Source organism: Pleurodeles waltl, chromosome 10 (assembly GCF_031143425.1).
Source record: "Pleurodeles waltl isolate 20211129_DDA chromosome 10, aPleWal1.hap1.20221129, whole genome shotgun sequence".
NCBI lineage: Eukaryota > Metazoa > Chordata > Amphibia > Caudata > Salamandridae > Pleurodeles > Pleurodeles waltl.
Window position 1 is genome coordinate 506,008,396 of NC_090449.1, and position 27,713 is coordinate 506,036,108.

Consider the following 27,713-nt stretch of genomic DNA (forward strand, 5'->3'; position numbering starts at 1 on the left):
ACTGGCAAAGATATTACGAGTAGTTTCCCAGTTTTCTAATGGTCCAGGCGAACTCTGCCCTTCATTCAGGGCAAGATTGAAAAGTAAATAATTTAGGCAGGTTAAATGAGACAGGGAAAGATGAGATGGGCTGTCAATGGAAGGGTAAATTATTCAAACCGTTCAAGATTTCTTGTACGCATGAAAGGACACTCAAGAGATCAGATGAACACCATCCAAACATAGTCAAACACCACGGCACCCTAGGCTTCAGCCCAGAGCGGAGTACACAGCATATCATGCCAGGTTTGTGCCAGTCACTGAGTAAAGTACGTAGCAGAACATGGTATGCCATGCTTTTACCCCTCACTGAGGTGGTAGCAGAGCACAGCATGCCAGGGTTTGAGTCTCTACTGGGTAGCGAGGAGAGCGCAGCACACCAAGATTGAGACCCTCTCAGGATATACAGTATGCCCTGCCCACAGGCTAGGTTTGGTGTCAATCACATGGCACACCTTCGGGTCACTACAGTATAGACAGCAGAACTCCTCAGGCGTGTGGGTACGCAACAAAGCACATTATCCCACATTTTGGGCTACTCAGTAGGTACCCACATCAACACAGTAACCAGGGTTTATGGGCCCTTACTGGACATGCAATACTCAAAAGCATAGGTTAAAGGTATTCATGAAATATGCTGTACGAAAAGTGTTAGGTTTAGCACACATCCATGAATACTCCATTGCACTTTAGGAATACTTCAATACAAAAGCCCAGGTGTGAGGCACATCACTGGGCACACAACAAATTCAGACTTATATTTCAGGTCCTCTTTTGAACATTGTAGGAAACTGGGTTATTGGTTGAGGTGGATGACCTGAATGAAGGCTGAAGACACTAGGGCCCATATTTATACTGTTTTAGCGCCGCATTTGCGTAGTTTTTTAACGCAAAATCGGCGCAAACTTACAAAATACAATTGTATTTTGTAAGTTTGCGCCGATTTTGCGTCAAAAACCGACGCAAATGCGGCGCGAAAAAAGTATAAATACGGGCCTAAATGGGGAGAAAGAAGTTACTTAGGTATTCTGTCTTGGGTCAAGGATTTGGTGTGATTTTGGTTCATTATCCATGACATAAACATGTGAACACTGATAAATTGTCTCTCCCCCACAAGTGACTCAAAGACAACGGAGCACCATGAGAGCACCCCATGGATGCTTGAGTCTCAATGTAGAGGTGCAACTCATTAATCTGTCCATCATTACCGATTTTGGCATAATATCTTGTGATGCAGGCTACATCATAGTTTTGGAGATGGAAGAAATTGCTTTTACTAGATCTGTTGAAAGAGTGTTCTGCACATAGCATAGAATCTATACAGCGGTGTTTGTTTTCATGCAATTAACTCAGGTGTGTCAGTGCCACGAGGACTTTTGTCAGCCCTTCATCTATTCTGTGTGAGAGTTTACATTTCAAGGATTAAGAGGAGCAATACATAACAGGAGTTGTGGCTGGAGTGTGAATTTCTAGTAGTTTGGAGCTATCTTTGGGGCAAGTCTTCCTAGTAGTCCTCTTTTTACAGTAGTTGTCTGATCACCCTGCAGTTTCTAAATAGAAAGACTTCAAAAGAACCAACTTCTGCTACAAGTGGGTATGTTTCTGAATTCCATAAATATGCGGGGCCTGAGTGGGTTTTCTCAACTTACTCTGAGATCTTGTTCCTGACAAGCCAATGGTGTATTTAGAAGCATCTCATCCAGCAGATTCCTTTAAGAAGACGGGCAATATTCACAGGACAGATGAGACATCTGCAGCTTTGGTGAATCAAACAGAAACCATTTCATCTCCAAGGAAGTCTCCTTGTTGGGCTGTCAGGCCCACTTTAGACAAGAGTAACAATGAGAAATTAGCAGCCTTGGCAGAAATCCTACATTGATCTTTCAAAATTAGAGGATGGCTTGCAATTGCGTATGGTTTTGGCACCATCGGCAGTCATTCTGTAGCAATATCAAGATACTGACAGACACGTGACATGACATTCCTGGCAAAACCTCGTAGACTGTTGATCCACATTATATATGATGTTATTGCTGGGTGGAGGGAACCTCTTCAGCCTTAGAAAAATGAAAAAAAAAAACCTCTGTTTACCTGCTGTAGTACCTCACCCAGGACATGTGTGTTTACAGCATTGGATTGTCAAAACTTATAACCAAGTGGCTTCTTGGGGTCATGCTATTTGGTATCTGACCTGAAATTGCCACTCACTAGAAGCAGCACAGGAAGTAAGAATAACCACCCTGTGTTATAACTAGGTGCACATTTTTGATGGAAGTCCTGCCAATCATTGCTCGATTCATTACATTTGAATTTGCTAGTTACTTTTTATGGAGACAGCTTCTGCTTTACAACCATTTTAAAGTGGATTGTTGCCCGTTCATTACAGGGTAAAAGTTCTCATATTTGCAGGAAAATTTTAGAAATCCGCACATATTTAACTTTTTTTCTGGCCAGCCCTGTGTTTTTTTCTCTAGTGGGCTGGACAACCTGTGAGTGAGCTCAAGGGGTTCAATATTTTTAATGAGACATTGATCAGCTGTGGTTAGGCCCTACTGCCTAGGGAGTCGAACCGAACTGTACCCCATATCATAGTCTTGGGTGGATACTGGCTTCTGCCCCTCATGTCACTTTAGTATGGCAGTCAATTATATTACCAGCGGTCCATCCATTATCAAATGTACCCCAGAAGGGAGAGGCCAATAGGTATGTTATCCTTGGCAACCCACATACATGAAGGCCTGACCAGCTCGCATGCTGAGTGGAGAGTTCTGTACTTGGCATGGAATGTTTCACGTGCAAGTGGAACCAGGCGAGTGTGCAGGGCGAAAGATGTCCGCATACCTCAGCTGTCCTCATTTTTGTTCACATCTGAGGATATTGGGGAGACGGGCACTTCCTGCTGGCATCAGATTAGTGAGCTCTGTCTCTCTCCATAGACATATGTGGTAGCACTGGAGTCCTTCATCAGAGAAAAGTGGCATGGCCAGCACTAGCATCTATTATTTGTCTAGTCTTCATAACCACTGTGCACAGAACCTCTGCTTGTGTGGCTGCTGACTACAGAGCAAGACCAGTGCACAGAAATGTTTAAAGTCATTGTCTACGTGGGAAGCAGTGGGAAACCTCAGACATCGGAGTGATAATGTCACTGAGGGAGTGGCTGTGACCATGCCCGTGGACAGGATTACCTGGGCTTCAAACCAACAACTGGTTGGGGGAAAACATTCAAACTCCCATAGCAGGATGAGAAAAGATACTGAGGCCTGTTCACACATTGTGGAGATGCTGGCATGGGGAAGCCTAAATTAACATTTTAGAGAGGCTCGGCTGGGTGCGTGGAGTCTACTGTGGTTATCCAGTGGTCTAAAACAAACACTTAATTCAGATATGGATGTAGATCCATTAGTCCAAAATAAAAACTGGGATCTTCTAGTCCATTTTGATTTGCTTAGGGGATGTTTCTATCAATCCCTGTGGCTATTTAGCCCCATGAAGTGCTTAATTTGAGCAAATGGTTGCATGTGGTTGCCACTGGGACTTATTTTTGGGGACCAGCACTAATTTTTCCGCATCAGTTAGAAAACTATCGAGGGCATGGGAGGGAGCAATGCACAATTCAGAAAGACGGTGGAAGAGAAAGATGAAAACATGTCACAGTGAAAAAGCAGGAAATCAGCAAGAGTGAGATAAAGGAGTAGGACGTATGTGGTGGTGGATTTAACACTACCAGCCGTGGTGTACAGCTCGTTGACATTTAATTGCACCAGCCGAGGGCTTCTGAGCTACAACTTTATATACAATTTTATTCATTTTTACCATGGCATTTGTGTTTTTATTTTGGTTATCTGCCAGGGAGTATTAGGGCAGCACTAAAAATCAATCCAAAGCAATCTGCACCACTCCAATCTAAAACACCCTGTCCCACTCCAATCCGCCACACTCCAGTCTGCCCCACTCCAATACAAAACAATCTGCCTCACTTCAATCCAAACCAACCTGCCTCACTTCAATCCAAACCAACCTGCCCCACTTCAATCCAAAACAACCTGCCCCATTCTAATCTGCCCCACTTTAATCCAAAACAATCTGCCCCACTCCAATCTGCCTCACTCCAACCTGCCCCACTTCAATCCCAAACAACCTTCTCCAATCCAAAAAAACCTGCCCCACTCCAATCCAACCCATTTTACCCAATCCACCCTACTCCATCCCAATTCACCCCACTACAATCCAATTCACTCCACACCAGTCCAATCCACCCCACTACAGTTCAATGCAACCCATCCCAATCCAATGCACCCTAATACAATTCAATCCACCCATCTAAATCCATCCCTCTCAATCCAATCCACCCCCATTTAATTTACCCCACTCAATCCAATCCTCCTCACTCCTCCCGCACTCTATCCCACCCCAATCCAATCCAATCCGATCCACCCCACTCTGGTCCATCTCACTCGTCCACCACACTCCAATCCTATTCACCCCACTCCAATCCATCCCACCCCTCTCAAATCCACTGCATCCAGTCCACCCCACCCCACCTCATTCCAGCCCACCCCACCTCAATCCAATACAATCCACTGCACTCCAATCCACCCCACTCCAATCTAATCCACCCTACCCTAATCCAATCTACACACGCTAATCCAGTACACCCCATGTTAATCCAATCCACCCCACTACAATCCACACTGCCTCAATCCAATCCACCCCACCCCATCCCAGTTCAGTTCACCCCACTCTAGTCCATCCCACCTCAATGCAATCCACCCTACTCCAATTCACCTCACTCCAAACCACCCAATCCCATACACCCCTAACTAATGCAACATGCCCCACTCCAATCCAATCCAACCCACCTCACCCCAATACAGTCCATCCCAGCACAACCCAATCCAATCAACCCCACCCCATTTCAATCCACCCAGCTCTATTCCAATGCACTCCACAACATCGAACTCCAATCCTGCCCACTCACTCCAATCCACCCCACCCTACCCCAATCAATCCACCCTATCCCATCTCAGTTCAGTCCATTCCACTCCAATACAATCCATCCAGCTCACCCCACTCCAATCTACCTCATTCCAATCCAGTCCATCCCATTCCAACACAATCCACCCCACCATACTCCAATCCACCCCCACCCCCACCCCGATCCAATCCATCCCACTCCAGTTCAATCCACCTCACTCCAATCCAGTACATCCAGTCTACCCCCTTCAATCCAATAAAGTTCAGTATAATGCATCCCACTCCAATCCACCCCAACCCAATCCAATCCACCCAAGTATATCACTTCAATCCAAACCACCCACCCCAATCCAATCTAATCCACTTCACTCGAATCCACCCCAATCCAATCCACCTCACCCCATTTCAATCCACCCCGCTCCAATCCAATCCACCCCGCTCCAATCCAATCCACCCCACTCCACCCTACTCTACCTCAATCCAATCCAGCCCACTCTACTCCAATTTAATTCACCATGTTACTTCAGTCCACTCAAACCCGCTACACCCTATTCCACCCCACTCCACTCTACAACACTCTTTGCCACTGAACCACTGAATTCTACTCCCATCTACTCAACTCTACAACTCTCTACTCCCCCTAAGCTACCTTACGGCACTCCAACAAATCCACTCTACAACACCCTATTCCCCCACTCCACTCTGACATTCCACACCACTAGCTTTTAGCCATGGTGAACAGCAGTCACACTGGTGTACAACATGGCAAAACACGTTTCTAAGCCAATAGCTCTTCTATTGACAAGGCCTATTCGCTTTCCCAATGTTTGTTTAGGGTGTTTACATCCACAAATAGCCAGGGCTTGATTTCAACACTGATGGACCACTCTGTTTGTCAATGTCTAAAGCCAAGTGGACCATAGTAGCCAATCGCTGAAATGGATAGTCCAAAAGCCTCTTTCTAACTATGTACCTCTATGCATGTGCATGTTGTGTGTTATGTATTGTCGGATGAAAATAACTCTTGCCAAACAGCTAAGGCTGTCTGTAAGAGAGATATAGAAAGGACTCTGAAGCTTTTTGGTTTAACAAAATAATCATCTGAACTGAAATTCAGTAGCAAACTGACTGTGCAGCATACTGTGGTTCTTGGGATAGTTTGAAAAATAACCTGTTACTTAAATGTAATTAGTATTTTGTGTCTTTGAGTTTGGAAATTTTTCTATTATGTTAAATTGTGTTCATGATGATAGTGGTAGGTTTGTGGTGGGTGTTTCACGAGGTTTTATACCATTTATTTTTGACAGAGCAGATGTACTCTTTTTGTGTTACCCTGATTATTGACCCTACATGAGTGGGCTGTGAACGGTGGCCTGCAAGGCAAATGTTCCATGTTAGTGGCACTTATCCCCTATGGCCTTTTTTGAGGAGCGAGTAAACTCCATAGTGCAAACCTTACTCAAGTCTTCCATCTGTTACTCTATACTCTATCTAATGTATGTTTCTGCCCTTGCTTATTATTTACCTGGCCTGACACCATCCCTTGGTCCCAGTGGCCAGACATTTTATGCCACTAGTGTCGAAGCCACCTCCTCAACACACTCCAAGACGGGGGGTTCTCACTAGGTACATCACCAAAAGTAGCATTTCAGAGTCTCTACTTATCACTGTATAGGTCAAGGGTATGATGTACCACAATATTGAAGCTCTAATCTAGGCCTGTCCTTATATTGACGCTGCAACATAAACTGCCAGCATATTGTCAAGGTACTTGGGTGAGTAATTAAGAATGGTAAATCTAAACATACGTACAAATGTATTTTTGAAAATGTATTATGTTCTTGTGGGAAAAACACACATTGGGTGCCAGGACACTTGCATTTTATAATGTGTCCACTTTTTTGTTTCTTTCCTTTATTTTTTAAACTAAACTTGTTGCTAACGTACAACAAGCGTGAAATATAACAAGCTCTATTTATGAGTGGGGCCATCCACCAATGGCCATTTCCCGCATTACCTATGCATGCTTACCCCGACGATATGTTAGCGTTGATGTTGTGGAGATGAGATATGTGCAGGTAGATAATATTGAACCGATATTGTGACATGCATCCTGACACAGAGCACAGTGCTACAAAGCCATCTTTTGAGTTTTTTTAGATCTCACAGTGATAAAAATGCACAAGCAAATCAACTGAACACACCTGCCATCACTATGGAATATGCCACACGCCACTGAAAAGAAAACAAACACCCTAGAAATGTCTTGTCACTAATAAAATGTATCAAAACATCATTCAAAACTATTGGGAAAAAAGTAAAATGTAGCACAAGTATAGAGGTTTCTGACACAAATCCCTATCTCCAAAGAATTGTAGACAGGGATTTGCTCCAAAATCCTGCGCCTCCCTGAGGCAGGCGTAATGAGAAAAAATGTTTTAATTTTCTCCTCATTTTTAGGTTGCAGCCTACCAGATAGCCAAGCTGTCTGGTTTGCTGAAGACATCTTGGGGACATTCAGAAAGTTGGCCTAGGAATGCATTTTACACACTGCTTGCCATTGGCTTTGTGGTTTGTAACTTACATTTTCTTGCACATGTATAAATGTTTTTGACGCAAATTCCCATCTACAAAGAATTGTAGAATGGATTTGCTCCAAAATCCTGAGTCTCCGTGAGGCAGGCGTAATGAGAAGGAATGTTTTAATAACTCCTCATTTTTTGGTTGCAGCCTACCAGAAAGCACAGTTGTCTTGTTTGCTAAAGACATCTTGGGGACATTCAGAAAGCTGACCACTGGCTTTGTTGTTTGTAACTAACATTTTCTTGCTTCCCATTTGCAGGTTTTATTTGTTTTAGGCTGTCGAGCTCGGGTTCGTACCTTCCCTTGCCAAAACCGTCATTACAGTATCCTTCCAAGAGCTCTCTTTCTGTAAACAAGCCTGTAAATCTTGTTCTTATCTAATCACATTTGCTGTGCTTTCAAAGACGGAGGTCAAATGTCAGGCACTTTCTTCTGAGGGTGCTTGTGCCTTTTACTTTCTCTGACCTTAAAGTGAGAGAATTTATGTGGCAATCTTGCTGGACACTGGGTGTAGGAAAGAGTTTTTTTCTAGCACATGACAACATTTAAATGAACTGAAGTATTTCAGAATATATCAGAATTAGGAACACTATGAAGCACATGTTTTTGCTATTTTTTAAGTATTTTCTAAACAAATACTTTTAAATGACCAAAGCAAATCATTACACTAGGTGATGCAATTTCCACACATATTCATCTGTGCACTGCATAGTTTTATTGGTAAACCTGTATGTCTGTGCAAATGTAATGGTAATTTCAATTGAAAATGTGTGGTCTGTAACGGCAGTGACCTACCACACCATGAATACTCCACTCTACCTCACTCCACTCTACTCTGCACCACTCCACTGCACTCTGCACCACTCCACTCTATGCCACTTCACGCTATGCCTCTCTACTCTAACCTGTACCTCTCAACTCTATGCCAATACACTCTTCATTACTCTACACCACTGCACTCTCCACCACTGTACTCTATACCACTTCAGTCTAGGCAGCACCAATCTACTCTCCACAACTTCACTCTAAGGCATTTTACTCTACGCTACTCTGCAACACTGCACTCTACGCAATATACTCTATGCCAATGCACTTTACTCTGTAACACTCAACTCTTTGGCCTGCACTCTACGCCAATCCACTGTATGCTACTCTAATCCACTCTGCACCACTGCCCTCTCTGCCGCTATCCTCTACACCACTTTACTCTACGCCATTACACTCTATGCGACTCTACCCTACCCTACACCGGCCCACTCTATGCCACTTCACTCTACTCTGAAACAATCTACTCACTCCACTCCACTCTAAGCCACTCTACTCAATAACAGTCCGTGCTACCCCATTTTACTCCTAACCACTGCACTATGGGCCAATGCATTGTACACAACTGCACTATGTGCCACTGCATTCTACTCTGCATCACGGTACACTATGCCTCTGCTCTCTACGCACTCTACACCACTGTATTCTGCTACTTTACAACACTGCACTCTCTGCCAGTGAACTCTACACCATTTTACTCTGCACTACTCTACGCTACTCCACTGTACGCCACTGCACTCTGTGCCCCTGCATTTTATAGCACTATATTCTACTCTTCACCACTCTATGCTACTCCTCTCTGCACCACTCTATGCTACTGCATTCTATGCCATTCGACCCTACTCTGCATTCTATGCCACTGCACTCTATGCCATTCGACTTACTCTGCACCACTGCCCTCTGCATCACTCAACTCACGCCACGCTACTCTATGCCATGGCACTTTATGCCACACTACTCTGAGCCACTCTACTCTGCACCACTCCACTCTGTGCCATTGCACTCTACAATGCAGCACTCTAATCTATGGCACTGCATCATTCCGTGCTGCATTGTACACCACTGAATTCAATACCACCACACTCTACGCCACTATACTCTGCAACACTCTACACCAGTTAATCTACTCTATGCCACTCCAGTGTATGTCACATTACGCGACTCCTCACTAACCCACTCCAATACACAACACTCTCTGCCACTCAACTCTACAACACTATACACCACTCTCCTCCATGCCACTAACTTTTAGCCATGCTGAAGAGCAGCCACGCTGGTGTACAACATAGCTAAAACACATTGGCAAAGCCTATAGCTCTTGCATAGGTGAGACCTACTGGTTTTGCCAATGCTTGTTCCTCTTTGCATGTGAACTGCATTCTGCAGCACACGTACAAAGAATATAACGCCTTGAAGCATCATTTTTGTGCCTAAAGGGATCCCTTCCTGCACAAAAACTATGCTGAGTACAACATCGACACCCTTGCACTGTGATGCAAGGGTGCCTGCGTTTGCGCATGGGAGCCACAAGTGTGCCAGCGCAAGGACAGAGCCGTCCTGCGCCACTTCTAAGTAGATCTGGTGCAGTTACACTCTCTCTTGTTCACACAACACAGCACAGCAACTTGACTTACTGCGCTTTGTTGTTTATTTAAACTCTTTGTAAACATGCCTCTCAATGAGGATTGCAGACATTTTTTTACCAGGATTTTCCTCCATTTCTTGGGTCTCTCGTTTGGGCCTCAGATTAGAACCTAAAATGTAACAAGCTCCGTCACTGGCGCTGTTCACTGTCAAGTGCTCCATGATGAGACAGCCTGCAAAAAACAAACTGGGCAAATACTGTAAGCACTGCTGCCAATCTGCTAAAAACCCGGCCCATTCCACTCCTTCATATTCCTTTGAAAGACACTGGGGCTTATTTACAAGCCTCTTTGCGCTGCCGGTGCGTCACTTTTTATATGGGGAAAAAGTGACGCACGGGCGGCGCAAGCGGCTTGTAAATAAGTTCCATTGTTTTTTGTAGCTACATCTAAGTCATGGATCTCCCTAAATTCAGGAAGTCCGTTACAACATGGCTTCTCGTTCTTTCCTTACTCCACTTTTGCTTACTTAGCACTGTCTGCTTTTTAACTAATGTCATGTAACATTAAATACTGGCATGAAGCATCAGAGCACCAATGCATTAGAAATACATTAAACATTACATACTGTGTAGTGAAGGAATGAAATTACCTGAATACTTTTTGGGATCCTTTCGGAGAGATGCCTGTTTTTCTTTGTAAATGTCCTTCTGGGTTACCCTTGCTTCAGGAGGAGTACCTTCAATGGAGGCCTTTTTCTCTTGTATAATGTCCAGCGATCTGTGTGACCCAAAGGATAGTACATGAGGAGGCACTTGTACAAGATCCGAGCCCTGAGGAACAGAAACACCAGGGCTACTAGGGGCAGAAGTCTCAGTTGTGTCCTGAAGGGTAGCTGGATCAGTGCAAGTCTCTTGACATGGATCATGCCATTTTACATCACCTGCCTGCAGAGGATCTAGCTTTGGAGACGAGGGAAGGTCTGATTCTGTGTGCGGTGAATCGGAAGGCCTGCCTTCTTCAGACAAGGAACTTGCATGCTCTGTGCTCCCCGTCACACCCTCTGATGTGCTTTGGTTTTGGGCTCCATGAGTTTGGATTGCAGTTCCGCATGGTAGGACATGTTGTTCTACCTCAGCCTGTTTATAAGTCCCTCTGCTATCGTTAATTGCTTGTGGGCTAGTCTTCCATCCTTGTTCTTCTCCAGATTTACTTAATTGTGACTCTCCTGGTGTATTTGCAAGGACATTTTCGCCGATCTTAGAAAACAACCAGCCCTCATTCGTAACCTTAATGTTGGTGTCACTCACCTCAAGAGCAGATTTTCCACCTACCGACTCTTTGCTACACTGGGGTGATGCTCTTTCTTGTGCTTCCTGGTTTTGGACATTCCCAGCACAGAGATTTGACGTTGTGCGTCCCTCCTTGATTTCAGAATCCTTCCCTTTTGCTTTATTGATCTCCAATGACTCCCTTAAACCCACACTGGATTCCACCTCAGTAAGGTCTCTGGTGTTTGAAATAGACAACTGAGTGGGATGCGCCTGGGTGGGCTTACCAGCTTTGAGACAGGATGGTCTTAGCCCTAGATCCAAAGCCCCCAGGTGACCAAAGGAGCCTTGCAACAGACTGGTGATTTCCTGCTCATGGTTTATTTGTTGCATTTGAGAGGCTTCCCCTTCATTTTTTTGGAATTCTGAAAGGGGTTCAGAGGAGCCCACATCGACAGCAATGCTCGATAAGACACCTTTGGCCGACCCAACTTCCCCTTTATTTGCAGGGTGGTCACTGCATATCACCCCTTCATCCTTTTCAACATCCCTTTCTTTTTGTGTTGAATGGTCCTTACCAGAGTCTATTAAATTTGTATTTGAAGCAGGTTGCTCTTTCTCTGAAGTCGTCAATGACTCTTCTTGACCTTGGCTAGCTGGCTGTATGTCATTGTGTAGCAACAGAGACGACACGTTTGGGTGCTGTGTGAGACTTTGCATTTCATACGCACATTTTGTTTCCAAATGTTTTTCCTCCACCTGAGTAGAAGGAACAGATAACTGGCACTTCTCTTTGTTGTCAGCCTCTTCTTCTGCCTTCCGTCTTGTGGGTAAAGTGCTTTTTTTTATTGCTGCAGGGTTGTAAGAAACTGAATCAGATGATAAAATAGAAATGTTCATGGTATCATATTCGAACTCAGGAAGTGTGTCCTTATGATCCTCTGACCAAGACTCAGTATGAATGGGCAACAGCGATGCTTGGTGGGTCTCGTGGGATGAGACTTCTAGCTGGGAAACCTCTTCTAGTTCTTTAGTCGGTGATGAACCCAGGAGGTTTCCACAAACTGTAATGTCTGAATGCAAGATATCAGCAAAGGGATGCTTGTCCTGTACCTCTTTCTCAATGCATAGTACTCCACACATGAGATTGCTGTCAAACTCGGAAGAGCTCTTTTGAAGAATGGGCTCCATGTTTTTTGGGGGTGAGAATCCCAAGGATGCATTTTCTGACATATCTCTCACAATGCATGTTGCGGCGGCCAGTGCTGCAATTTCAGAAGTATGTTCACATTTGTAGGGATCTTCTTGGCTACCATTGAGTTCTGAGGGGTTTAGCAGTGCAGGGCATCTGGTTCCCTTCAGATCTTTGGAATTATCACTGATACTCCCAGAACTAGTTGTTAGTGGGTTATCCATTCCTGACTTGCCATCTTTACTCTGGCAACAGAAATCTTCCCTGTCCAGTGTCAAGCAGGACTGCAACAAGGAGGCACCATGTCTTTCTTCTGGATGCTTTGATTCCAGAGTCTTCGAAATCTTTTCATCTGATGACATCTGTTCTACATTATTTTCTTTTGGGTCACATTTGAAGTCAGGCTGAATGAGTGTGGATCTGGATGGGTGCTGGTCTGTTTGTTTGTCTGCTAGGATTGACAGTGGATGACTGAAAACATGTTCCATTGCCTGGGTCGCAGTAATTGTCAGCAGAGATGATTTATCCAGGCATGGTTTTGTCTGCAAGTCATCTTTGCAAGATACATGTTGGATTTCTTCCAGAACTATGCCATGAGCAATCTGAATTGCAAATGTTTGCACATTTCTGCTTGTTTCTTGCATCATACTGAGATTATGGACAACACTGCTAGGCTTTGCTTCAGTTTTGGGTTCAATTAAGTTTGGATCTTTGATCCTGTTCCCCTCTTGGGTCATTATAGAAAAGTGCCTTAAAGTGCTATCAGTTTCTGTCGGATTCTTCAGCCTGGATCCTAACATCTCTTGTGGTTTGCTATTGTTCACAGCCACAGTATGCAACAAGGATGATGGGGCAAGTGATGAGTAATAATCCTCTGAAACACAGGTCTGTTTTTCTGGCTCAAATGGCTTGGAAATTTGGTCAGGGTTATTTAGCTGACACCGCTCGACGACATGTGCATCGGGAAATCTCGCTTTCAGTGCCCTGAGGCCTTCTTCGCATTCACAATATGGTATTCCCTGCAACATATCTGAAGATGCAATTGAGTATGTACAGGATGCTGGCACTGGTGGCATTTCTGTGAACCCTGATTGTTGTTCTGTATCACGGACTTGGTGGGACACTTCTAGCTCTTTGCTCTTGTTGTTTGGAGGAGACGATGAGCCTAAGTGCCTTTCTGTCAGATCATGCACATGGCTGTCATTATTGTTTGCTCGATCAAAGGAGGAGTGTTCTTCAAGTTCTTGATCAGAGTCAAAACAGGCTATCAAACATTCGCCTGCAGACATGACTTCAAATTGTGCTTCTCCTGGCTGCTGTAAGTACTCCTCAAAGGTCATCTCTGTAACAGTCTCTGGGTCTTCCTCTCTCCTTTCGAGTTTTGTGATTTGCAGATCTCGTGTATAATCACTGAGTTTGTCTGCATTTTCTAAGCCTTCTGTGCTGCTCATGGTCATGACACTTATTCTGCCTGTTGATTCCACTAGTTGCTCTTCTTCTTGTGAATCACCCAATTCCATTCTATTCTCAACCACAAGCTGGTTGGTTATCATAGAAATCTGTTTTTTGTCAAATGGAATTAGGGGGTTTGACCCAGTTTGTTTTTTTAAGTCTTTGCTCTCACTTGTTCCAAGAACCGCCATGGCAAACTGATCAAATTTTGTCCTGTCACTGGAGGCAACCTCTTGTGTGGAGAATGTCTCCAGTTCTTCATCTGTATCAAAGCAGGCAATCAAGCACTCTCCTGCATTGAGAACATTGCCTTCTAGTGCCTCGTCCATTTCTGACAGTGAAGACTGTGGCTCATCGGAGATGTCAGGCGTTGATCTCCTTTCCTCCTGCATTTGCTCTACCTTTTCAGATTTCAATATCGTGACACAGTCTGTTGGTGAAGGGGAAGATTTTGAGGCGCTTGCTTCACTTTGCGGTTCCTCTCTAGGCTCTGGGGGGGAGCTTGCGTCTTTCTCTATTTCAGCAACGTTGCCAGCCATGTTGCCAATAGATTCAACATCTGAAATTTCCTCTGTCTCACACGAGCTCTCTTGAAGGACTGGCTTTTTCATTAACGTAGATGTTGCTTTATCATCTTGTAGTGCTGGGAGGGAACATTCTACAAAGGGGTGCATTCTTTCCACTTTGTCTTCCTGACCTTCTTTTGCCACACTTCCCTCACATGCTTTCTCCAGAGCCAGATGTATCTTGCTGTGACCATCAGAATGTGAACTTATCTCCAGCACATCCTCATCTGCACTTGAAAGGTCATCTGGGTCTGCATCCACATCCACTACTGCAAATACTGCACCTTCCTCACCCATGTCAGAGTCATCAGACGAGGTCTCCATTTCACTCTCACTTCCCGAAGACTCTGGTTTGAGATCCTCACCACTTCCTCCAATGCCCTCTACAGAGTCTGTCACAACAGCATACTGCTCAGTAGTGTAACGCTTTGCCTCCTCTTCTCCATCATAGGAGGCAGACTCTGAAGATTCAGATGTGTCATCTTGATATGCAAAAGACTCATCCACTCCTTCATTCATGGAGGTCTCTGACAAGGAATGGAGAAACAAGTCTTCATCATCAACCCCGTGAATCACATCATTTTCTGCCAATTCTTCTTGGGGAAACAGTGTGATCTCCACTGACTCAGCCTCAAAAAGCAAGCTCCCATGGAATGGAAGCAACACTGCAGGGATCATCTGGTCATTGTCACCTCCTTCAACACTGCCTCCAAAAAAAGCATCCGGGAGTTCAGAAGAGGACACACTCTCAGCTCTTGGCCCTCCAATGGCCTGTCCCACTTCAGAAGTACTTGCTACAGAAAGCTGACATGTTGTATCTAAAAATGCAGTTTGAGGAAAAGTAGAAGAGACACCATGGGAAGAAAGGGGTGTGTCAATGTCTTCTGAATTACAATAATTTATGTCAGTGAACTTTTCATGAGTTGATGTGCATTCACCTATATTTCCATAGTGGATTCTTGAAAAAGAGGTAGCAAAATCTAAATCCCAGTCTTCTTCTTTCTCATCTTCACTAGACTGGTCACCAACCAAGTTTTTGCTATCCTGCATTTTGGAAGGAGCCCTACCAACAGCATGGTTAAACCTTGTCTTCATTATTTCAGAAGCTACATCCAGACCCTTCTCAGTCAGATCAGGGTCTAGAAACAGGCTCCTTGATACATCCAGTGGGCCTTCAACTTCATCTGCCAGTTCTGAAAGTGATTCTATGTAGGCGGCAGGAGCTTCCATCTCTGATTCAGCCATGAGGTTTGGGGAGCACGAAGGAGATGTGCTGGACGTTACTGAAGAACCCCAGCTCCCTCCTTCAGCTGTGATGTATGAACCTGACGGAGATGTTGGTGGAGAGCAGAGGCTATCATTCTCCATGTCAACCTGCTCTTCATTTAGATTCTCCTTTGAGGAGATGTGATATTTGAGGTGGGAGTACACTGTTTTAATGGGAGTCGATGGAGCTGTGAAGTAGAGGTCATGGTCAATATTGTACAAATGCTTGTTTGGGAATGACTGGCCCACTGCCTGTATTGCCTCGAAAGGGAAATCTTTGGTGGTTTCTGAGGATGGTGAAGGCACGTCAGCATCCAGGGCTTGCCCTTGAGAAATAACATCCCCTTGTAAAATATACTCCCTGGCTGACCTTTCAAATGCCAAGTGCAAATTGTTCTCTGGTGGAGTCACCTGGTGGTGCGTGTTCTCCACAGCTTCAGCTTTTTGAGTTGAGTACACAAGAGATGTGCCTACTTCTGCAATGTTTTGCACAAAGTTGTCTTCCTGGTTGCCTCTTTCTGCAACAGAGCTGAAATCTGAAGTGGCAAGTTTGAGAGTTGAGCACAGCAGTGGTGCATTTGGGGTGTCCTCCTGAGGTGCTTTGCCTTCATGAAACAGACTGTCACCCACTCCCAACTCCTCATTGCTACATTTCGTTTCCTCACCCATTACAATCCGGGTGTCGAGCATGTCTGGGTTCAGGGGCACCCTAAGTTCCTTGGGATCTGCATAGACAAGGAGACTTGGCACCATCTCCTCTGATGGACTACAATCCTCTAGTGTGGAGGTCACCAGGGCCCCAGTGAGAGAGCCCCTGGCTGCCACATCACAACTAGCCCCTTCTGGCTGAGGCCTATCGCCGGTCTTTGTTTCCAGAAAGGGCAGAGTGCTTCCTGGATCCTTAGCAAACTCTGGTTCACTGTTGGGGCTGACAGCTGGGGAGTCTTGCACTGGAGTTAAGGTTTTGGGGGTGAAACCATCACTGCTGGGGGTTGATGCACATGAGGCATTTGCAGAAAACCCTGCAGATAAGCAAAAGAAAGTGAAATGTTAGTAAGATGTAGGAATAATGTCATACAAATAACACTGTGTTCAATAAATTAAATGAAGTCACAATTTATGTTGATTGTATAAGTTATGAACTGACTGACCGTTACAACTTTTAATTACATTCTCAAATGCCTATAACATTTAGCATGAATAAGTATCCAGAACAAGGCAATGTCCCACCTTTTAGTCCCAAGTAAGACACAAGACCATGAAAACAAATGTTTTCACTGTTTAAATGATTTGCTCAAAATCAAGGCGTGGAAGGGAGCACCAGGAGTTCAAGTACTGGCGTACGTTTCCAAACCCCGGGCAACAACCACAACTCCGACCATAATTATGTCAGTTGTCCAACTTGAGGGCATTTCACACGCATAACCACAGCTTGTGGCCAGGAATGTACTAGTATTAAAAGTAACACTGCCCCCTATGGAAAGTAGTAAAGCACAGACTTCATTCTTATTTCACAAACGTTGTGTATATTATTTCAAATCGTAAATTAAGTAATACAATCAATACAATTTAGCGAGGCTGAGAGATGCTCGGTGCTCATTCAGTGATACAATGGTGCATAATACATTTATCATCATTAATGTGCCCATACACACAATTGTAATATAATCAACAGGGTTGAGTGCCAAATGTTGACGATGTGTTGATCCCATAACGATCAAGGGATCATCATCAGGACTGTGGGTAATGGTGACCCAAAACAGAGCTAAATTAAATGAAACAAACACAAAAATGACAAATGAATATGAAATCAGAAATACTGCCCATAACTAACACAACACATTAAAACCAGAAAGGGAAGATAAGGTAAGATCACAATGTTGATATCCCATTTCAGGGACCTATAGATACTTTACAAGTGCCCATAAAACTACTGAGGTGGTGTTAAGGAAGGGAACATATCCAATCTGGGAGTGAGATTATAGAGACCAATTCGACTTACAAAAACTGTAACAATAAGTGGATAGGGTGTTATGCAGCTAAAACCAGTGTCTCCCAAATGGCCCGTTAAGCAATGTAAATAGCACTCTGGTAATTAAGCCATCCGATAAGGTTGGGGGAATTGTGCTTCAAACTAGAGACCACTATCAGAATAAAAATATGAAACTACTTTCTAAGGTGGATTATTACTTGAAACTTTCTTCAGATCCTACCACATAAATACCAAAGAAAATCTTTCAATTGACATCCATGGGTAAGGAGGGGGAGTTCTTGACTCAGAATTAATTTCTGTATCTCAGTGTCAATAACCCACGCCCACCTGTAATATATAGCTTAGCCTTAGGCGCACAAAATATGGAACCTTTCCAAGAAGACCAATGGTGTCTGGTTGTGGTTCCATTATGGACCCCACTGGACAATAGGTGAATTTAAAAAAAATAGTTTATCTCACTTACCATGTGCTACATTTGAGATAGCGAAGACTTCATTACTATAATTGAAGATCGGTCTTTTGATCCCGACACACCCTTGTTGGTTACTTTGAATATTGAGTCATTATATACAAATATTCTACAAAAGAAAGGGGTAGAAGTTGTCCAGAACATACTTGATACAAGAAACAGACCTCATAACGTCTCAACCTCTTCTGTTATTAACCTCTTGAAACTGGCTCTTACAAGAAATGTCTTCTCCTTTTAGAATGAGTTCTATATGCAAAGGGACATCTATGGGGGCTGTCTTTCTGCCTAATTTTGCCATACTGTTTATGGACAACGCAGAACAAAATACAATTTTGCCTATTACAAGATCATTCCAAGGTAAGATGTTACTCTCTACACGATACATAGCTGATATTGTTTTTATTAGGTAGGGTTCAGAGGGATCCTAACATGAATTTCACGAATGATTAAGATACAACCAAATGCATCCCAATACCGAATCAGTATCAAAATTCAGTTGCAAAGTACTGATTTTTTACCAGCCCCTCAAAGCAGGTGATAATGCATTTACAAAAGGGAAAGCTCCCATATGTGAATGTAAGTAACAGGTTTGTTGAAGAGTAGGTAGTAGTCCAGGGCCCATTGCCAACCCTTAAACAAACAAAAAAGTAAACTTTTCTTTTTAAATGAGGTCCTATTTCCTTTAAAGAAGTTTATCTTAATGACAGGCAATCACAGACATGGTGGTCCGCTGACCCCAGCAAGCCTCCATCCCTCCAAACATAGGAAATCACAATTTGCGAACTACCTAGTTAATATTTATGTGGTAGGCTGGATTGCAACCCACTACAATTCAGATTTTCAAGCACTGACCAATAAGTACATAGGTTGGTTAATAAAACTCTTTTCGTAAAACAAAACTGGTTGCAATTTGTACCAGTATTTTGCAACCAGATATTTTTTCATATGGCCTTTATTCTCTCCTTCCCCCACCCGCAAAAAAACAGTGTGTAACATCTTCTAAATCCCTTGGAAAAAGGTCTTGGGCCAAGTTCACACTATATAAAACAGCAGAAAAAGCAAAAATTCAAAGGACTAAGGTTTGACTATTATCTACTAAGACGGTTTTCAGATGGTCACCTATTAGACCCTGTGTATGTTTCGAAGGGCGAGTTATATCGGTGATGACATATGCCCCATCAGTGGGACAAAATCACAAATGGCTGGATGGGAGCAATGCTGAGAAGGCTCCAGGAGAATGTGCCCATGCTGGATTGGGACAACTTCAAGTTTCTGAAGCCCAGTCAGCTTTTCAGACACATCTCAATAAATGATAGATAGGATCTTCCCTCTGGGCCCGGGGGCCGTCAGTGAATTCTGATGATCATTATCTGTAGTATCTGTCAGGAGTACTGTTATTTAACACTCCTATCCCATAATCTCAGCCGCAACAGGAATCCAATTGTGTAACCAAGTTTCTCCGTTTGTACACCTGAGAAAGAAGCATAGTCAAGACTTAATCCAGAAGGTGGTAGAGGACTGAGAACCAAAATTACATAAAAGGCAAGAAATTACATTTAGTAAAATCAATGTCCAATCACAGCTAGGGCCTTAAAAAAGAATGGAACTTTTATATATGTGCGGGTAAATTACAGCTGCTAAAAAAACAGAAATCAGACAGAAAATCAAAATGTCCTTTTAACTTCTGTGATCAGAAAAGATCCTTGGGTATTAGGCATATATTTCAAAATATTTCTTATGTAACCTTTACTTCATGAACTTATAAAACACTGAGTGCAGGAATCTGTTCGCTCCTAAATAGTGAGTAGCTGCCCTTCTATATTTCCATTTAAAGCAATGCAGTGCGGGGGCACCATTCACGGGGTCCTCTTTTCACGTAATACCTCTAAATATCTGTGATATGTGGGAGTTTCATGGAACCCTCACCATATTTTGCAGGGGTGCCCCATCATCTTGCCTTACAGCTCTGCACCCGACTAGGTTCTAGCACCTTTATTATCTAGAGCTGAAAATAGAATAAACTCAATAGGTGCCACACCTGAAAGGATATGGGGACTATGGCTTTATGTTCTCATTTGGGGACACAAGAGACTGTCTTCGACTATCATCAGGAACACTTAAAGCACAAGTTTGAATTACAAAGTTTCCATTAATAGAGAAAAGATTCCAGAGAGAAGGTGCTAGAAAATCCTCTAACTGGCCACATCATAATTAAATAGCCACTTGTAATGAGGGCCCAGGTGGGTTTCAGATCAGATGCAAAAGAACCTGGTAAAACAATTAGTAAGAAAGTAAATTCACACAGAAATCGAGCACCCACGATGAACAGTGTCCCACTCAATGCCCAAGGTCTTGATTTCAGGCTGCCAAAGAATAATTTCAAAAAGTCAAGATGTCCAGTAGATAGGATTACTGAAGATCTTGAAGCTGAGGACTGGAACACTAGACACGTTCTGGGTTGACAAGTTGGGGATTAGCTGATCTTTCAAGATTAATGTTGACACCATGTTATGGTGCATGCATCCCAAAGACTGGAGGCAATTCAGGTGGAAATGTTAGCTAAAGGATTAAAGGCAGCTGCAGACGCTGGAGAGCCACTGAAATACGGACAAAATATCTGGTACCCTGTCAGCTCAATTGCTTATGCTTGGATCTGTCTTTACTACTGTGGTGGCATTGGGAAGAAATCCAAGCAGCAGAGATTAGGGGCTGCTTCATCTAAGTGGTTCTGAATGGCAAAAAGATGGGGGATCCTAAGGCATTCGTCAACTACACTCAAGTAGATCCTAGCATCACCCCTTCCTCCTGGCTCCCAGAGACTGGAACAAGCTATTTGTACAGAGGGAATATTGCACATAAAAACAGATTCTTCTGTCCCCACTTAACAAAGGCTGGTATTGCCTCTGGTATACAGAGAATGTGTGCATATGCCACTCTATGATGACAATGAACATCTGGAATAGGTAAAACCATCAACCTGGTCATAAGAAGTCTGTACTGGAGGCAACTTCCCATCTATCTGTACAGACACTGAAAACGCTGCAAGCTGCGTCGCCTGGGAGAACAATCACAGCAAACATGCAGAGAAGCAGCATCTGCAAAGCATAGGTTATGGATTAGGTTTGCGTGAATTTTCTGTTACTAGCACCATCCAGTTGAAAAACGTTTTGTGATGACAGACTCCATTCACAGGGTACGCTCAGGTATTCTGTGATTACAGGAAAACATCTACTTTTCAAATCTTTTCTGAGAAAATTGTTTGTGCATTATAGGTGGCCAGCCAAACTGGCATTTAACTACGGTCAAGACTTAAAACCACTTCCATATGCCTTGTTCAAAATACAGGATTTGGAATAGCCATAGATAGGGAGCCCTGTTCTCCATCAATGGCCCTTGCCCTTCCTGTCTGCCATAAAAAGGTACAAGAGGAGGTCAAAGACAAGGCACAGAGGACACTCCCAAGTGGAGAACACCCATAAAGACCTCGACCACCAGAACCTGCAGCAAAAAGATCTTGATAAGGATGACCAGATCCAGAAACACCAGGGCCTGGGACACATAGAGGAAAAGGGGGAACAGGTCCAGGTGACAAGAATAAGAGACAATAGGAGGACATTGAAGAACAAAAGGACTAGGAAGACTAGAACCAGGAGGAACAACACTAAACAGACTAGGAGTAGGCAAACCAGAGGGGCAAGGAGCAGGAGGAACAGCACAAGGATGATAAGCAGAAGAAGGGCTTGAACCAGAAGACTAAACCAAAGATGACAGGGCTAGAAGCACCAACACCAGGATGACAGGAACAACCATGAAGACCAGGCCTGGAGCACACCACCCTAGACCTGAAGGACCAAAAAAAGGACCTGGATAAGGAGGATTGGGGTTATGTGCACTGCGAAGGTCGGGGTGAAAAGAAGGACCAGAGGAAATGGGAGGACCAGAAGGACCAGAACAAATACAACAAAGACACCTAAAATCAAGTGGACCAGAAGAGGAGCAGGAGGCCCAAGGTTGACTGGGACCAGCAGAAGGAGGATTAGGTGAACATGAACAGGAGCAACAGGGCCTGGAAGTCCAGGACCAACAAGACTTTGAGGACCAGGTCCAGCAGCCAGAGCAGCAAGACAAAGAAGAGCAGGGGCACCATAATTAGAGGGAAGGGGACCAGTATCTGAAGCACATGGACAATTGAGAACTAGAGCCATGTGGACATAGACCAGAGCCAGGAAAACCTAGGCCCTCAGGCATCAGGATCCTCCTGGATTGCCCTAGCCTAATCTGCTTCTTCTAGGTACTGCACAATCACTGGAGACACACTAGATTTCACTCCTTTCTGGATAGTCTCTCCACTTTGAGGGCCAGGCAGTCTCATTCCCTCTCTCAGCAAGATGACAGGATTCAAGGTACTTCAGAGCAGGTAGACAACTCTTACATAAGGAGTCCCAAACTCCAGGTGATATCCCCCCAACACATGAAGACTGGCTGTCAGACAAAAAACAGTCCTTGTTGCACAACAGCATTTTTATGCACTACTTTCTGACAGGAGATGTGGATACACTGTCTCAAACAGTAGAACTGATTTGAGATGGTTCTTCATTCATGTAACATTTCCAGACTGTTCTCCACACCCGGTCTTTGTATAGTATGATGCTACTCCATCTGGAGCACCCAAAACAGAGGCACAAATAGGTGTGAGGGATTGCATCTAGCTGTAATTAGCCCAACTAAAGAATTTATTAGGGAAAAACAAAAGAGTAGGGCTTACCTAAAGGCATCCTCACTGTTCACAACATAGGCTGCAGTCCCACCACCTCCCCCTGACCATCCACTGAATAGTGTTCAAGAAGACTAGTAGCAGTTCCTTCCTAACAAAACAGCCTCATAGAATATGTAAAGAAGCCCTGTCTCCACTTCCCCACCCCAACTGCGGAGTCCAAGTCTTCTTCCTCTATCTGCAGGAAAGTAGACCATATATTTCCACTGACTGGGAGTACAATCCTCTCCCTCCATCTTGAGTAAGACCAGTCCGGGAGCATCAAAATGGATCCCACTAGTCTCCATTACCCTGGCTCACTCAAAAACAACATGAATGTGCTAGAATAAATACACACACAACACACTTAGCCTGCAATCTGGATGTTAGCACAAGGTACAGGGCAAGTACATAGAAGCTGAACTTTATATGGGTGGGTTGCTAGGCCTCCATTCCGGTGACCCATATAAAGTGGTCTGGTTACGCTGTTGAACCTTAAAGCACGGCATGCTGCCAACACCGCTCAATCTACATAACCTATGACAGGGACATCTGTCCTGAATCACAAATGAGGGAATACTTGGTGTGCCTCTCCAGGTCACTGGACAAGTCTTGCTCCTGTCATAGCCAGGAACAGGCTGAGGCCTCTGCTCTTGCACTTACATTAGCGTGACAACAGGCCCACCATAAAAAGTCAGGATACCAGACACACACAGTCGGGCACTCAAGCAGCCATATGCCCCTTTACCATGCAGGGTGGCATTTCCATCCTAACACACGCTATGTTTTAAAATGCATAATTTAAGACTACTTCCACACACCCTTCTTGGGTAGGGATGGATCGCTTGTAAAGATACCTTTGAATTCTCCTGAGCGTGTTCAGCAACATAACTGGCCAATATTCTTCAAAACTGGCTTTTTGTAATTCAATCAAGCTTCAAACAACATAAGAAAATGAGACAGGTTCCACACAGCAAGAAAATTAGCTGTACCTGTTTCCTCTACCTCTGGTGAACAGTGGGTTCGGTTGAAGTGGTGCTGTTGCTGAACCTAAATTGCATGTCTTTTTCTCTGTATGTATGTGTAGTCCTTTTTCTGGGTTGGTGCTGGTCCAGGTTTTTCATTCTAGAAATCTAGTCAGCCTGTCTCTAGGTATTGGTTGATAACCTTGACAGTCATTGTGAGATAGGAGTGTGCATATACCATGCTGAGATCAGGGGCCTGAGCAATCTTTTTACAATCTAAGGAAAAAGGGAACTTGTGTTCCCGCTTTCATCTTCTGTAGGCCTGAGATCTACACTTGTGCTGTTGGGAAGTAGCCCGATTGCTCCCAGGGATGAAAGGACCTAGCTGGAATTATAGCGGTTTCTGTCTTTTTCACTCCTCTATTCCTGTTTCCCACAAACCCCTTGCTGCCTTATTCTTCTTCTACTATCGGTACATGCGGACCTGTACATCTAACTAGCATGCTGTTGTTGACCTTTCAAAGACTGAAAGAGCTTTCCTTTGACCTCTTCTGTGCCAAGGGGGCCTTGATCAACGGGTCTCCTGACAGTGTCAACGTGTTACTATGTGAAATGAGAAGTTTGGAGTGATCACTGCATTAAAATGATGCTTGCTGTTTTACACTCCTGCCCAAGCTTCCTGACAGCTTCAGTGGTCTCTCAGCTGCTACAATCAGGAGCATAGCTTTGGGGGGATTGGGGGTGTTAAACCCCCGTAATAAATGTTTTTTTGATAAATAGTGGGGTCCAGTTGCTCTCACTCGGAAATGGTGTCGTATTTCACCAGGTTTTTTTGTCACACAGACAAAAACGAACACACACTCTCTCCCTCTCTCCTTTTGGAAAGACTTTTCTCTCACTTAGTACCTCTACCAATCCACATTCCTTTCCATTTCCAGTCCTCCTAACGCCCTTCACGTGCACCCTGCTTGTTATGTAATATGTTTTAACCTTACGTGTCAGCGTGATTGTTGGGAAATCTGGAGCTCATCATCCCCCTCCCCCAGATTTACTGACCAAGCTACGCCCCTGGCTACAATGAACGACCGCCAGTCCTTCAGTCATATAATCTTTGGCCAGTCATCTCTGTTTCCAACAGGTTCTCTTTGGGGCTCTGGTAGCACTATCTCTCTGCAGCCACTGTTTGGCCCTCCTATCGTCGCCTCATTACTTACCAGAAGGGCCCCTGAAACCTCACCTCTGCATATCATCATTGTCCACCACCCAGGACCCTCATAGCAGCTTTCCGCAGTCCCTTTCCGATGAGACAGGGCTAGCGTTCATGGTGGGGTTCCTCTTCTGTGGTCAGAATTTATGTGGGGATTTAAACCATTTTTTTTTTGCAAAATAGCAACAATAATAATAATAGTAACTAAGTGGGGCTCAAAGAGGTTGACAATCTGTCCTCATTTCCTAAGAATAAGCACTGTTTCCTAAATCATGAGGAAATGTGCGTGCAGTTGGGGACTCATTGAAAGTTTTGAGGTCTCATTCTGAAATGCTCCACAACCATCCTAGATCCTCGGAGATGCTATCAACAGCTCAAGGCCCTTGTATTGCCCCTCATGAGAGCCTCCTCACACTACCCGACAGTGACGGCTTCTGATGCTCCAACCTCACAGGGCCCCCCAGAGGCAGCTTCTAACGCTGAAACCTTATACTGCCCTTTAGTGGCGACTTCTGATGCTGAAACATTACACTGCCCTACAGTGGCAGCTTCTAACGCTGAAACCTCATACTGCCCCTAGTGGCGGCTTCTAACGCTGATACCTCACACTTTTCACCACTGGCGTCTTCTGACCTTGAAAGCAGCTTCCCTGTGCAAGCGAATGACACTGCTTAACTGTGAGCCAAGCCCTTCACAGTGAGGTGAAAGGAGAGGTGAGACCCCATGCTCATTCAATAGTTAGACTCTGTTGAGAGGTCAGTGATAGGAACTGGGAAATATCTCCCAATAGCAGTCAAAAGAATTAACAGAATGGAAAGTTTATGGTTAGGAAGGGATGCCGTGGGAGTGGCCCCACTGGCATAATTGTTACCTAACGCCAAGAACCCCAGTGTGTTAACCCGTGCATGATGAATGGCAGAGTTAGCCCTGCCCCGATTAGAGTTTTTGGCCTGCAGTTTACACCCAGATTTCCGCAGTATGTGCAGCAGTGAAATATAGGCCTATATCATAAAGGTAAACATAAGAAGAGAAAGTATCAAACTAATACAAAGTATAGACCCATATTTATACATTTTTAGCGCCGCCTTTGCGTTAAAAAGCGGCGCAAACGCGGCGCTAAAAAAGTATAAATATGGGCCATAGTGTTTTTGTACCATTTGCTCTAGTGTATGTGTCTGTGGAGGAGGCGAAATGCACCTGCACCTGGCGCTGACTTTGTGAGGAAGGGTGGCTGTATTGAAAAATAACTTATGGGTTTAAAAGCACAGGAACTTTCTTGTGCGCCCAGTAGTTTCAGGCAACAATTAGAATGCCAAGATAACTGTTTAATTTTACTGCTGGTGAAAAATCGGAATTTTGTCTAGTAGCCTTCTGACTCAGCACACAATAGCGCAGAGGGATGGGTGCCTGCCGCAAAGGACGTGCGCCACGCAGATCATAAAACTCGGTGTGAAAGAACTATGATTAGTGTTAGAGAGGAGGAGGGGGTTAAGTTGGGGTGGGGGATGATCCAAAAGGACTGTCGCACCGGGCTCCACCAACGCTAAAGCCGGCCCTGAGGAATGGACCACTCACGTGCGACACGTCGATAGGAAGCCATCTGTCATTAATGTATGCGATTAGCTTTAGCTAAATCTGCCCAAGTGTGACCTTTCCGTAGGTGTCAACAAGGGTGTGTTTGAGGGAGAGGGCGGGAAAGGAATGGCGGAAAGGGGCAGCGAAGGGCAGTATATTTAGCGTAGATGGGTGCACTTGACCCGGGGTTTAGAGTGGACGATTGGCTATCTCAGCTCGATCGGAGCGGATTTTTTAACAGCTGTCAGAAACCGGTGGAGGGGGTAGTGTTGGGAAAGGGTGATCTTTCCTCCGGGGTTGTATCCTTCATTCTGGCTAATGGCGCAAACCCCTCTATAACACTGTCTCCCCAGGGACAGCCGGGCCATTATCTCACTCTAATTTGAAAGTAATGGCGGACAGACGGCACGAGACGTCCCTCGAGGGGAGATGGGTCTGAAGAGAGTTTACGCTAGAAACAATTCCCTTTGAATTCAGGGAGCTGCCCCGCATCAGGAAATGTACCCTGCCTGAGAGAATCGTCGCCCCTTCCACACAAAGTGCCTGCCAACAGACAGTTTCTAGGGAAAGATAATTGCCCCATGGCAACAAACTCTTCCAACCACAAATAATTTACTGCTACTGAAAAATCCTCTCCTGCCACAGAAAACGTCCACCTAAATCTTATAACTTATTGTCACAGAAAGCTCCTTCCCACTTGTGTAGACTTATATAACACAGGTATCAGCCCAAGTCAAGGCCCTGTCAAAATCAAGGTTAGACCTTGTTCACTCATGGAGAAGCAGTAAAAGCCCAACAGGCCATGCATCACATCCCACCACCGGCTCATCAGATCAGATAGAAAATCGGCCATTCAGGAGCGAATCAACACCAACGCACACAATAGCAAGGAACTTTTCACCATAGTCAAGGAATTCACGAAACCCGGCATGGACACCACAGACATCCCGCTGTCCCAAGATCTCTGCGACAACCTCGCCACCATGTTCCACAGAAA

General features: G+C 44.5%; 1 protein-coding gene across 1 annotated transcript in view; it reads right to left on the bottom strand.

The window, feature by feature from the left end:
* Positions 1-27,713, bottom strand: part of LOC138261672 (uncharacterized) — a 229,051-nt gene that overhangs the window by 134,333 nt on the left and 67,005 nt on the right. The window contains exon 2 of the mRNA XM_069210908.1: positions 10,660-16,776. Within this exon, the coding sequence (XP_069067009.1) occupies positions 10,660-16,776 (6,117 nt within the window). The remainder of the gene's footprint in view (positions 1-10,659; positions 16,777-27,713) is intronic.